Below are 14,938 nucleotides of genomic sequence, written 5' to 3' on the forward strand. Positions count from 1 at the left end.
TCATTTGCACTTTTGTAAAACAATTTTTTAGACTTGGAATTGCTGGGTCAATGGGAATGTGTATTTAAAATTTTGCCAAACAGCAAGACACTGAACAATAAATACTATGATTTTGTTCAGAGTTAAAAAATAATCAAGTAAATTGGGTATACATGCACAAAGAGATATAGAACACTGGTTTTCAACCTCCCAGGAACATTTCAAAGTATTTAGTTAATTTTGGTTGTCAACACTGGAGGGATGCTAACATCTAATAGAAGCCAAGATGATGCAAAACAACTTATAATGCATAGAACCTCCCCCCACCCCCAGTAAAGAATAAAGAATCATGCAGCCCCACATGCCAACAGTGCTCAGAGAATAGTTTGAAAAACACTGCCAAAAACAAAAGTTCTCCCTCACAATGAGATACAATCTCTGTAGCTTCTCACATTGGTTCTATATCTTGGGGACTAATTCTGAAAGCAACTAACAAGATTCACTGAATCTTCTCTTCAGCAGGCTAATCTTCCTTCTTTTGAGCTCTTCATAGGAAATAGTTTCAGGTTATTTCACCAATCTGATTGCTAGACCTATCAAGAACAAGAAAATAAGTGCTGATCCCCAAACTGTAGTTTTGTATTATGACCGGCAAAGAATGAATTATCTCCCTCATTCAGCATGTGATGGCTCACATTCAGCTTATTAAAACACTCAATTTTTCCATACACATCGTGGCGAATTTATATTTCCTCATCTTGTATGTTCAAATGGCCTTTTACATTTAAATGCAAGAAACTGAGATGCCTGATTAACTCTCCTCACTACCCTAAGAAGTGTACCACTCTAGCGTCTAGAACACAATTAAGACAATTTTGAGTTACATTTTAGTCCACAGCACACATTTTCACCCACCTAGCTTGGATGCTGGGGTTACTTAAATCCTGTTACTGATGCACTTAAAAATCACCTAACAAGGTAAGCTATTTTAGATTCTCATTAATTTCACTCAATTCAGAGACATCACTCAGAGACATCTAGTGAATACTCAGGTCATTGTAGTGAATCAATGAGACCAATAAAACAAGTAAGTGAACTGCCCAGAAGACAACGGCCTACAGCGACTGCCGGGGTTACCTTCCTAAAGGATCACTTTGTCCTGTTTACCTATTAAACAATCGCTTTCAATCTGCAGAACTACATATAACGTAGTTCATAAAGAGATCCTGGGTATTACTTATTTCCATACTGTCTCAATTCTTTGCACATTTTTAGGACTAAATTAAGTGCTCAGTAAACGTTTAATGAATAAGCGCAGAAACCTTCACTCCTATACACAATATACCGTAGGCAAACACTTGCCATAGGGCTTTTGAGAGCGGCAACTCTTAATCGTACCCAAAATAAGAGTGCATTCACGAAGGCATAAAGAACACACGAAAGGGTCAGATAACTCTTTACCCCTGGATAATAAATCATTAGAAACGGGAAAAAAAAGATTTGAGGATGCACTATGAAAATGAAGAAATGAATAAAAATGGTAATTTCCCACTAACACCTGCACACTTCCACGTCGTTTCCACCTGAGAAGGGACAAAGCTTCCGCAAAAACAAAAACAAAAAAAGGCAGAGGGCTCCCAAGTGCAGAATCCTCCGCAGAAACCCCTCAGGGCCATCTGCACCCCGCTGCCCCCGCCACGCCCCCGCACAGGCCAATTCCGCAGCCGCCCGCCGAGGAAGTGCCCGCAGGCCTCGGCTCAGACGCGATAGGGCAGAGCGTTTTGGTGAAAAGCAAGGGAAGAGGGAGCCAGGTGGGCGGGAAACAAACCCTTCCAGATCCAGCAAGCCCAAGCCTACGAGAGAGCTGGAGTCCGAGAGGCCCGAGCTCCAAACCGCGCACCCTAGGGTCCCGGGACTGGGCCCAGGAGGGCCCAGTCAGCCGCCCCCCCGCCCCTTCCTCAAGCCGTTAGCGCCGCGGCCCCACCCCTCGCCACCGGCCGCGCCCTGTCCCGCTCACCCCAAGCCGCTACCCTGAACGACCGCGGCCCGAGGCATCTCCTTGTTGCAGGTGGGCTCGGGGCCGCAGGCCACGTCCAGGAGGTCGAGGAGCGGAACTCCCATACCTGCACTTTCCTCCGCCCTGCCGTGTTCTGCCGGTGATGGGCCGCCATCTTGCATGTTGACACTCCTACGTCACTTCCGGAAGTGTCTCCGACCGGGCGGATGTCCCGCCCCTTCCTCTTTAGCCAAGGGCAGGTGGTGAAGTCGAGGTCGCCCTTGTCTTGCGCTACCTAATGCCGCTTGTTGCTCTGGGCAGTGGCTCAGAAACCTAAAAACCGTTGCGTGCGTATAGTGTTAGCAGACAGAGAGCTGCTTTTTGAACCGAAGGAGCAATCCACTCCAGCTCTGGGCCTTAAACCCAAATCATGGTTTAACCCAAATCTCTGGGCGGCCACCTCCAGAGGTCCAAGCAGGCATAACGAAGACGTCGAAAGAATGAGTACTGAACATGGGAGGTTTCGACAGACACCCCTACACCGCCCCAACTTTCCTCAGCAGCCAAGGGAACGGACATATTTGCCGTGAAGAACCTAAAAATGGAGAATTATAAATTGGCTTCGAAGGAGGAGAAATTAAAGGTTGGCAAAGAAGGTGGCCCATAGCTTAAGGAAGAACAAAGTTTCTAGTTAAATTAGACATAAAAAGATGTTATAGGAAGATGGACATTAAAATTGTTCCTAGAGACACCTTTCTAAATTAATGAATCCTGAAGGAGTTGGGGCTCACCCTTGTGTCAGGTTTAAATAATCTCATACTGGAACAGTTAGATCTTCTAGATGAAAGTTCGACTTGAGGACGCTTTCCTGGCACGAATTTAGGTGCTGAGGATGGTCAGACTTCCTTGTGAAAGGGAGTTCTAAAGAACTGCACTGTCCCATTCTGAGCACTTGAAATGAAGCTAGTTCAAACCAAGATACAGTGAAACTAAAATACCCACCAAATTTCAAAGACAGGATAAATAAAAGAATGTAAAATATTCCATCAATTTTTTTATATCGATCTCACATTGAAATGGTGTCTTGGAAATACTGGTTAAGTAAAATAGTAAAATTCTTTCTTTTTTTTTTTTTTTGAAGATTTTATTTATTTATTTGACAGAGATCACAAGTAGGCAGAGAGGCAGGCGTGGGGGGTGGGGGGGGAAGCAGGCTTCTTGCTGAGCAGAGAGCCGGATGCAGGGCTCAATCCCAGGACCCTGAGATCATGACCTAAGCCAAAGGCAGAGGCTTTAACCCACTGAGCCATCCAGGTGCCCCAGTAAAATTATTTCTTTTCAGTTCTTATAATGTGACTGATAGTATATTTGAAGTTATATGTAGCTCACATATTTCTATTGCGTAATTCTATTATAGAACAATGCTTAGGAAAGTTTTTGTCTAGACAAATGCCTTAATAAAGAAATGTGAATTCAAGGAGTAGGAATTGATAACAGAAAGCTTCTTAAGCAAAACTGGCAGTGATAACTTGGAGATAAATTACATATGCTGCATTTTATTACAGACACATTCATTCATTTATTTATATGTTCATTCAGCAAAATATTATTTAGCACTGTTAAGTGCCAGGCAATATATTAGGTGCTGAGATCCAGTGGTGAGTACTCATAATCCTGACATTCTTAGAGTCCCAGGGTAAGACAGGAATTAATTAGACATGTAAATAAATACGGAGTTAATTATAATGAAGAAAAATAGTTAGAAGACAGGAAAGAATCCTTGAGTCAAGATCTGAGGATGGAGTTAACTTGACAAGGAGAGGATACAGTCCAAGCAAAAGTCTTGTGGCGGGAGGGAGCATGGAATATCCCAAGAATTGAGGACCAATGCTTAGAGCTCAGAGAACTCTGAGGATGGAAAAGGCAGAGGTTATACCCAACAGGGTCTTTTAGAGCAATAGGAAGCTGTTGAAGGAGTTTAAACAGAGGAGGGAGGGAAATGATCTATATTTTTTTCTTCCAAATGTTTAGTTTTAGTTAGTTATGATCTGCATTTTTGAAGAATGATTCAGCAAATGTCCATTGAGTACCCATGATGTGCCAGGCATTGCTCAGGTTTGTTGCTCTGGACAATATGGTGGTACCTGTCAGAAATGCCTTGTGAGATTGTTGGGGTCCCACTTTGCACCTGAAGAACACTGAAGTCATGAAGTCCTTTTAATGTGCAGAGTGTCCAGCAGTATGTCCAGAAGTTCACTTTTCCTGAAAGGAGAGTTGGCCTTGGGTAATAATTCATAGTATAAAGGTAATTGTTTTGCCCAGTGGTCAAGGACATTGAAAAGAGCAAGACCGGAGAACAGGTGACAAGGAATATTTGGGAGGGGATATGCTAATGGACCTAGCAGAATGAATCTTATGAATCAGATAGATGAAATGAACTGCTTTATGGAGGAAACTCAGCCTCCTTTTCCTTTTCCAGGCTCAGTGTTTGCTCAATGGAATCATGAATGAAATGGAAATGAAAGCAGGATTGGAGCTATGCCTAGGATCACCAAACCACTGTTGAGTGTTCAGGTTGCCAGCAACATTGACCAATTCTGAGTTGGTGAGATACGCCCAGCTCCAGGAGGACCAGCCAGCCACTCAGAGGCAAGTCAACTCCCTTGACCCTACCCAGTCATCGAAATAGAATAGTTATTTTCCTCTCCGAAGTTGCTTACTCTAGATTTAGATTTGCTTCCCTGCTTCCTGTGCTGCTGTCAGTGCCACCGTCTGGGCATTTATTGAATGTTTTGTACATAGTCATTGCATTGGACACCATATAGCTTCTGACCAAAAAACTCACTCTGTAATGAAAGAAGTGATGCAATGTGCTATTGCCCATAGAGTTCATTGGTCTAACTGTATTGTCTGTCACCAAGAAGCACACGTCTTACTGAAGACTTAGTTATGATGCCTTCTGGGAGATAACCCTTTTTACAGCATGTGCTTTGAACTGGTGTCCAATATTTAGGACTTTTCCTTCATGTCCTTGCTGTCAATTGTTGTATAGCTACCTCCAAAACTTAGTGGTTTAAAACAACTGCAACATTTACTTTGCTTACAAATCCATAACTTCTGCAGGATGCAGTGAGGAAAGTTTATCTCTGTTCTACTGTCCACTTGGTGCCAGCTGGGGCAGCCAAAAAATTGGGGGCTAAAATCATCTGAAGTTTCACTTTTTCACGTGTCTGGGGACTGATGCTTAGACTGCAGTCAGAACACCTACTTGTGGCCTTTTCACGGTGCTATTTGGTTCCTCAACGTGGTAGCTGGGTTCCAAGGGCAAAACATCCTCAGAGAGAGAAATCCAGATGGAAACTGTAATGCCTTTCTAAACCAACAATGGAAGTCCAGCAGGGGCACTTCAAAATCACATTGGTTCATTGGGACTTAGTTACTAAGGATGGTTATGTCAAAGGAAACTCCTTTTCTTTCTTTTTTTAAAAAAGTTTCTTTAAATTGAGTTAATTGACATATAATGCATTATTTGCTTTGGGGGTACAGAACTGTGATTCATCAGTCTTATATAATACCCACTGCTCATTACAATGCATATCCTCCCCATTGTCCATCACTCGGTTATCCCATCCCATTACCCCCACTCCCCTCCAGCAACCAGAGACTCCTTTTCTTAATGGAGAACGGTCAAAGAATTTGGGGATATATTTTAAAACTACCAGGCTTCCATATACAAAAGTAATGGATTTAGGAACAAAGGGCTATTAATTTTTTCTTAACTGCCAGTCTCAGAGATTCTGGGTTTTGCTGGTTCAGAGGTCTGTTACCAAAGAAAGGAATTCTTCCAACACATGCTGAGCAGTGGTTCCATTGATTTGGGGATAAGACTGCTATCTAACCATTTTGTGTGTCTTGAGTCATTGGATAGGCAAGAGAAGGAAAAGGAAAAGAACAAGGTTATGATACTGGCTAGAGTGATTCACCCTGATCATCAAGCAGAAATAGGTTTGCAGTTATACTTTATTATTTATTTATTTTAAAAGATTTTATTTATTTATTTGACAGAGAGATCACAAGTAGGTAGAGGCAGGCGGGGGTGGGGGTGCGGGGTAAGCTTCCTGCTGAGCAGAGAGCCTGATGCGGGGCTCAATCCCAGGATCTTGAAATCATGACCTGAGCTGAAGGTAGAGGCTTAACCCACTGAGCCACCCAGGCATCCCAGCAGTTACACCTTTAAACAGATAGTTCTATCAAATACACAGATCCCTTAGCAATGAAGGTACCGACTGAAGGTAAAGGGAACACATAATGGCTGATGGAGAAAGGAAGTCACTAAGGATGGTGCAGTCCTCATCACCAGGGGAAGAAATGAGAGCTGGCATCTTTACTTGTATCTCCTATCCTGATGAGTATCATGTGCGCTTTTATGTGTTTTAATTTTTATTTTCTTTCTTTGCCCTCTATTTCACTATTGTATTAGGATGTGCTATTGTTCATAAACTTGATTATTCAGCCTATAAATTGCAAAGGATTAGATATCAACTAGAGGTTTTAGACTTAGAAATGGATGGGTGGACGTGGTAACTGATGAAACGTTGGCTGACTTTCTTGGAGGGTGATAGAGTGAGTGCATCTTTGACTGGATGAAGGATATTTGCAACATTTTCAGTGGCAAGTTTTTTTGAAGTATAAGCATTGAAAGCAGTGGTTGTACCAGTTTTAGGCAGCCAAAGGGATGACTTTGAATTAGACATTTTTGGTGGTTTTATTTTTTGCTGTGCACCATTTTAGTTCTTTTTCTGTGTTTGGGGAATTACCTACAGTGTGTCTCAGTGGTGATGAGCACTGCTTACAGAAAGTGAGAAAGACGGTTACTCACTTTTTCTAGCCTTCTTACAGTGAGAGTGTAGGCATGTGACCTCAGTTTGCTCAATGAGATGACATCTTGAACTGCAGTTTCATGAGAGACTGAGCCCGCACATTCAGCTAACCTGATCTCAAATTCCAGATCTATAGAAACTATGTGAGATAGTAAGTGCTTATTGTTTAGGTACCTTCCTTTAGGGGTGATTTGTTACAGAATAATAGATAACTGGTACAATCCTCCCTCCTCCATAAGGAGAGGAAATGTCACAGCCTCTTCTTAGCTCTGCAAAGATATTCTCACCCTCAGCCTCTGCAATCGCTCTTTCATTCTTTGTCTTCTCTGGTGTAACTGCCAGGAGGCTTATCCTGGCAGAATTCCTTCATCAGTCTCATAGCACTTCCTGCATGGGCAGATTGGCATCTTTATTCAAAATGTAAGAACGCAAAAAAAAAAAAAAAGTAAGGAGGCTTGACACCTATTATATTGTTCTTAGATTTGGAGACACTTGCCTTTAGAATTCTGAAAAAAAAAAATCCACACACATATTAAATAAAAATGCAGTAAATATAAATTAGAGTTATAGAAGACTTCTACTTCCAAATAAATGAAATGTGTTCTTATTTAATCTTTCTCTGGAGGTTGGTCCTTCCAGTTACACATATATTGTGGTTCTTATGAAGGTAAATGAGATAATCTTAGCATAGTAGCTGGTATGCAGGAAATATTCAATATATTTTAGGTATCATTTTTAATAATCATCTTGCTCAGGGAATATTGCCAGAGTGCTATATTTTCCTAGGGTAGATTGTCTCAGAAGTTTTATGTAATGTAGGCTCTATCACCTTTTAAAGTTTTCAGACCAATTTGAAATTTCATAACTTTTGGACTTACTTCCTCTCTTGTTCTCAATAGCCTGGAAAAAGATCCGTGAAACGAAGGTTGTCCATGCTTAAATTCATGTTTTCTGGCTCAAAGATCAAACCATTTATTGAACAAAGTAAAGGTAACCATGTATGTCTTTGTACCATACCCCAGATTTTCCATCACCAGGAGGAGACATAAGTGTTGTCATGCTTTTTGTTTTAATTGTCTAAGATGAATTAATAAGTTTTGAAAATTCATTTACAAACATAAAACCCTATAGAGCCTTGGTTTGCAACTACTACTATTTGTAGTACCTGATGCATTAATTTGGATATTTGAAAGATGAATTTTAAAAAGTATCAGATTGGGGTGCCTGGGCTGTTCATTCAGTTGAGTGTTTATGCCTTCAGCCCAGATCATGGTTCCTGATCCTGGGCTCCAGTCCCGCTTCAGGCTTCCTGCTCAGCAGGGAGTCTGCTTCTCCCTCCTCCTTTGCTACACAACCCCCCCCCCCCCCCCCCCCCCGCACCAATGTGCTCACTCTCTCTCAAAGAAAGAAATAAAATCCTTAAAAATAATTTAAAAAGTGTCAAATTTTAAGCCTCACACAGATGTGCTAAATAAACTTGTTAATGTAAATCTGCCATGATATCAATCAGAAACATGGAGAAATTGAGAAGCTGTATAAATTTTCTTTAACTCTTTAATGATTCTCTACTAAGAAGAATGTTTGATTTGTAAGAGTACATCATCATAACCGCATAAGTATGTATAAGTAAATCAATTTTATATAAGTAAATATAGAGACTCAGAATGTTTAAGATGTTTACATCAAAAACTGTGTGCTAAAAAAAAAAACCAAAAAAAAAAAACCTGTGTGCTATTTTATGTCTTGTCAGTAACTCCTTGGGTTTAAATGTGGCCTTAGAAGGCATGGTACTAAATGACTCATCATTCCACAGTTCACTTATTTCTGAACATACTGGGAGAAAAATAGCCTTTGGTTCTTTTTATTTCTTTCTATCTATATTTTTACATGCCTATGTAGAAATACATACCAGTCTCTTTCACTCCAAAAATGTTACCACCTCCATCCAGCTTCCCACTGGAGGGCAGTAGAGAACCATCAATATTATCCCTGATTTTGGCCTTCACTGGTTGTAAGGTGACAAAATCGAAACTTAGAATGGATTTCCTACTGTGAAAATGTCATGACCAAAGTACCTTTTTAGGAAATCTATGTTCCTATAAAAAAGCCATAACTGATTAGAAAAATTCAAGAAAATATAGCAAAAGTTATGCATTTATAAGCAATTACTAAGTGGAAGAACAAAATTAAAACTACATCAGAAATGTATTTAAAAAAAAAAAAAAGAAATGTACTTTTTTTGTGGTGGGGCTTTTGTACCATAGCTGACTGGCTGAAGCTTCCCAAAATGCTAGTCCTAAAAAGTACTTTGAGTATGAATATTACTCTATAAACTTTGGTATGTAAATATCATATGAGATTATTAAAATTATATGAAGTATAATTTTGAACCCTCAGCCAGTCAAAATGATGGTAAAGCCTACCTCAGTCATTGCTTAGATTTCCCTAGCCATCCTGACCCATGATAAGTCACCCATAGACTTTGGGAGTAACCCATAGGTAACAGGAAGCATCAAGAGTCCCAGGCCAGGGTGGTTAGGGCTGAGATGCCCAGTGCCATTTGAAAGTGACGAGGCCTCTGGTCTTTTCCTGCACCAGGACTGGGATTTTTTTTGTTACAGTTGGAATTCTCAGAGCCTCAGTCCCTGCCTCCCTAAGATCACTAGCCATTAGCCATCTTTGATCAATTTCTGTCACTGTTCAGAGGAAAAATTTTCATTTACCCTTCAAGGTTCTTTTGGCTGGCTGAATTCAATTGACATGAGGCAGATTAACAGGAAAAAAATTAAATTTAGTTACATACCTAGTTACATACATATTTAGTTATATACATACATAGGTGGTCTCATAAGGATATGAGAGCCACAGTCAGTCAGGCAATTGAGGCTTATCTAGAGCTAAGGAGAAGGGATTGGTGGACTGGGACTTCGTGAGGAAGAAAGATAAATCACAGGAAGATGAAAAAGATAAACATTTGGTAATCAGATATTTGCTGGACCATCCAGAAACAATGGACATAGAGAGGAATTTACGCAAACAGACTTTGCTACCTTGCTCCCTGTCTACCACCGCAATTCATATTATGCTGTAGTTATCTATGGTGAATGCTCCCTTCCTGGAGCAGGTCCTCTGTCTAAATTCTTTTAGGCAGTCAGGGGGACAGTCAAAGCTTCTTCCTGAGCATTTTGTTTCTCAAAAACAAATCAGCCAAAAATAATTCACATGCCAAAGAGACACATTTTGGGGTGGCAGATTTTCTCCCCTGCAATCACCATCCTGGATGCTTTCAACAGTGGCCATAGGTCGTCGCCCCTAGCAGAACCTGTCCTCCTGATTTCATTGACTTCTCTGCCCTCCAAAGAGAATGGATTTTTCCTCTGCACATGCTTTCCCACCTCGTTTAACCTCTTCAGTGAGTCCAGACTTTCACTAAAGGCAGACCAGAAGTAGTCTTTAGGCTTAAGGCCCACTAAGCACTGTGAACTGGCAACCATCAGCAGAAGGTAGGGGAGGGTGGAAAATTGCAGCAAAAACAAAATACAGTCTAATGTCTCAACAAATTATCCTCCACAGAAGCTGGAGCTGGAGACAATTCTTTTCCTAGTAATCTCCCTATGGAAACCACAGGCATTCTTCTTGCCTCTAAGCACCTTCAAACTGCATTCAAAATTAGGGTTGTGAGTCTGGAAATCTTTCTTGGCTAATTTGTTGTTACATGAATGCCTGTAGAAGCCCTTGAATGGTAAATGCTGTGGGAGGGGCAGTTTCCATGGTGACTTTTCAATGCACCCTTTTTCTTGCATTTCAATTAGATTTTCATTGCTGAGGGACTGTGAATGAGAAGGTGAGGACTCGGTCACATCTGGAGGGCAGGAGGTTTGAGAGACATAGCCTTTCTAGACGCGGGGCAGGTACGTTCTAAACCCTCTGAGTTGTACTATGCTTGCCCAGCCCGGTCTCTTCACTGTAGCCCCAGCTCCATTGTAGGAAAAGATGTTTGCAACACCCGTGACAGAGGGCCAATCTATTATTATTAACAATATCAAAATAATAGAAAAAAATGGGCAAAGGACATAAATAGCTTACAGATAAAGAAAACTGATAGTTTATATTGTATGAAAATATGCCAATCTAATCCATAATGAAAAAAATATATGTTTAAGTTAAGATTCCATTTTTCACCTACCAGACTGGAAAAGATCTAAAGGTTTGATAATGTGCTGTGGTCAGAGAATATGAAAAACCATCATTTTTATACACTCTTAGTGGGAAAATAAATTGGTATAATTTCTTCGGAGAGTGATTTAGTCCTTTTAGGAAATCATCCTACAAGTGTAATTAAATTTGACTTAAAAACAGAAGTAAAAGCATATTTACCAAAGCCTTGTTGAAGCAAATGACTGGAACAGATTAAATGAGTTACTGATACATACAGTTACTCACACAGGGACAATGAGAGATAAAAATAAAGTTGGGTTTTCCACACATCCCATGAGTTATATGTTCAACCAATTGGCTAAACACCATTAAAGAATAATTCTCAAAAAAAAAATAAAAAGACTCTCATGCAGGTATAAAATGAACACATGCTGCAGATTTAATTTGCTCGTAACGAAGGAACAAGGCAGATGTCACTACTGGCTCATAGGAGAAATCAAAGAAGGACAAATTTCTGTGGAGTAAAGGAATGTTGAAATAAATGAGCAAAACGGGGGCAAAACTGGTTTTTCCACTGGTGGGGGAGCTTGTCCCTGCCCTGGCCGGAATTGATTTGCTTGTCGACAGACAGGAATTACTTTGCATTGTTATCTGTAATTTACAGAGTTGTAAAATAGCTCTCAGAAACTGATTCATTTAGGCTGCAGTGTGTGCTGAGGCGCACAGTTTCCACTGTAGCTATTTTCTGTACAAGATTTAAGTGATAAATGGAAGGAGTCTAACAGAGTGTAAAACACTGGGGCCCCAATTATATTAAAAAAAAGATATTCAGGTATACACACATATATATGTACATATGTGTATATATATTATATATATAATATATATCATATATATGTTCTATATATATATCTTCATTCTTCAGGGGAGACAGAGAAGTTGGTAATTGTGGCTGACACACAGGAGAGGGGCTGAAAGTTGGGAATTTGAGGTGAAAAAATCTGTTTTTCGTTATACTCTTTTAAATATTGCTTGCTATGTATATTTTTTTACTTTTGCCATGAGCATGTATTATTTTTCCAAGGCAATCTTTCATAAACCTCCATGTGACAAATGATAAAGCAATGACATCTATAAATCCAGCATCACAGGAAATACAAGGAGAAATGGATAAAAATGTAATAATTGGGGGAGGGGAACACTTAACAAACCTCTTTCAGGTTTTGATTGTTGAGCAGACAAAAAATAAAGCTATGAAAAGCAGTTTTTCAACATGGATTGCAAATTAAGAATAATTAAGGGGTTTCTTTAGAAAAGCTTTTTTTTTTTTTTTTTTCAAACCTATGCAAAAGTAAACAGACTGGCCTAATGAATCCAGGGTACGCACCACCTCAGGGCTGGCAATTTTACCAAATCATGGCCAGCTAATTCTCTACCCACTTTCCCCCTTCTATGCTAAAGCAATCCCATGGCCAGCTAATTCTCTACCCACTTTCCCCCTTCCTATGCTAAAGCAATCCCAGAAATCATATCTTTTAATATATAAACATTTTGTCCAGTGAGAGCTCTAAAATGTAAGGAATCTTTTAAAAACATAACCACAATACCATCATCACTTTTTTAAAATAAAAAATTCATATGTTATGTCCAAGTTTTCGCATCTGAGAGACCACCAAGAAGCCAACACCGATGCAATCACATGGTTTATTTGACAAGCTTAAGCTTGGGCCCCAGTATACCCCACACATTGGAGTAAGGACTTGGACCCTGAGGTGACATGCTTAAGCTTGGGCCCAAGTATACCCGACGAAGCAGAGTAGGGACTTGGACCCCGACGCTAGTTAAGGCAGGGGTTTTTATGGGTCATTATAAGAGGCTTGGTCGGGGGAGGAGGAGAAGTTTCTGACTTTTCTGCAGTAAGCTGATTAGCGGTTGCCGTGCTGTTTCCAGGGTTCGGTACTTTCTTGGAAGTGTTTACAGGGTTAGGTATAGCGGTTTTTCCTGGACGTGTTTACGGGGTTAGGTATTCCTGTTACTAAAGCAGGGTGGGGGTCCTTGGAACTAAAGTAAAGTAGGGGAAAGTTCAGCCCTTGGGCCCGAGATGACTGCCAAAGCTAAGATAGCTGTACTTGTGCTAATGCTAAAACTGAGGTGGGATGGACTTAATTTTCTTGGCCTCCACACATAAGCACAATATCGTTATCATACCTGAAAAATAAACAGCAGTTCTTTAACTTCATCAAGGATTCAGTGTTCAAATCTCTCATTGTTTTATAAATGTCATTTTAAAAAAAAACAGTTTTATTTGAATTAGGACCTGAATAAGGTCTACACATTTGGATTAGTTGATGGGTCTCTCAAGTCTTTTATTGTAATTTATACCTTATCTTGGGGAGTCATGCTTCTAGAAACTATTGTTGTCTAAGCTCCATCCCGACAGTGTTGAATTTTACCTGAGCTCCTGAAAAATAGTGACAGTTTAGAAATACACACACACACACACACACACACACACACACACACACACACACCCCTTTTGTGTTCTGGAAAAGAATTACTTCAAAGAACCATCCTTTCCCATATGACTTAGGTAAGACTCACATATGCCCCCTTATTTACCTATGGCAAGACTAGGCACAGACCCCCTAAGTTCCCACCCATGGCCTCATAAATGATTAGCTGAACTTCTTGTTTCTACTGACCAATCAGAACAAAATGCTGGCTAACCAAATTTGGTTAAGATTCTCTCCTACTTCCAAGTCCCTGAACTTTGACCTGCCCCCAGCATGAACCAACACATAACTCCTTCTTAACAATCTCACCTTCTAAGGAGTTAGTTGGACAGTGAGGTAGTCCAGGCCAGGGTCCCCAACAAGAAAATATGGAGTCAGGATAGCTAAAATAAAACAGCACTAACATCCTGTTTTGCACCTTAGACAGGACCACACTGACATTCTGCTTTGCAGCCTTCGCAGAAATGACTTCTGCAAAACGCCCTAGAATAAGACAATTACCCACAAAACATTTGTCACTATCACAGGCAAGGGGCAGTTAAGACATAAGCTCCCAGGTGTCAGCAAAAAAGACCCCTCAGCACGTTGACGTTAACCTAATAGGTAGATAACATGATGAAAGTACTGTTTGGTATGACACAACACACCCTGATTGCTTAAGATAGTTCCACAAAACAGCTCATAAAACCCCCTAAACTTAGAAACTCTGAGGGCAACCCTCTTGGATCTGTCCCTCTCCGGGAGCTTTGTACTATCACTCAGTAAACTTGCTTTGCTGCCCACCACTCTTCTGGTCTACCTCTTCATTCTCTGAAGCAGCATGATCAAGAACCACGAGTGCTAAAGGCAGAGAATTCCTGCTCAGGGGAAAACATTCTGTGATCTACTCTTTCATTAGCTCACTCTTTCACCCCACTTCTCCACACCTAGTTCCTTCTAGTTTTGTTTACTCTTCTCTATAAGGAAAAACTCCCATCTACCCTTCGAGATCTTATGTCAGAGTTTCTCCTTGCAGCAGCAGTTCCACTCACCCCTTTGCGTTAGTTCTTTTCAGTAGTCTCTCCTTACTAAATCTGGATGTTTCTTATTTGACAGTACCTAGAAATTTTGATGTATTTATTTCCAGTTGATTATAATATGAAATGAGATTTGAGAACCATGCTTAGCGGATAGGAACTGTACAATTACTAGGATAATCTAATAAATATATATCTGTGTTAGTCTGTGTTCCCCCAGAAAACAGATTCTGAGGTGAGGTCTTGTGCAGATAGATTATTTAGGTGGTAATCTCAGGAAGCAAAAGAATAAGGGCAGGGACAGTGAGCCAGGAAGGAAGAAAGCCCTGTCCAGGATGCATTATGAGCAGGTTTCACTTGTGGGTAACCGAAGCTCAGTTCCTCTGGGAGATCCTT

The 14,938-nt window shown here is 40.5% G+C and overlaps 1 protein-coding gene across 3 annotated transcripts in view; it reads right to left on the reverse strand.

The window, feature by feature from the left end:
• Positions 1–2,170, reverse strand: part of WDR48 (WD repeat domain 48) — a 46,086-nt gene extending 43,916 nt beyond the window's left edge. For 2 of the 3 annotated variants that reach the window (XM_046002368.1, XM_046002370.1), the window contains exon 1: positions 2,103–2,162. In XM_046002368.1, coding sequence (XP_045858324.1) covers positions 2,103–2,157 — 55 coding nt within the window. In that variant the 5' untranslated portion in view covers positions 2,158–2,162. Of the gene's footprint in view, positions 1–2,102 lie in introns of all 3 variants that reach the window. The other variant, XM_046002369.1, reaches the window with a different exon arrangement.
• Positions 2,171–14,938: the final 12,768 nt, after the last annotated feature.

This window comes from Meles meles, chromosome 4 (genome assembly GCF_922984935.1).
Source record: "Meles meles chromosome 4, mMelMel3.1 paternal haplotype, whole genome shotgun sequence".
Lineage (NCBI taxonomy): Eukaryota > Metazoa > Chordata > Mammalia > Carnivora > Mustelidae > Meles > Meles meles.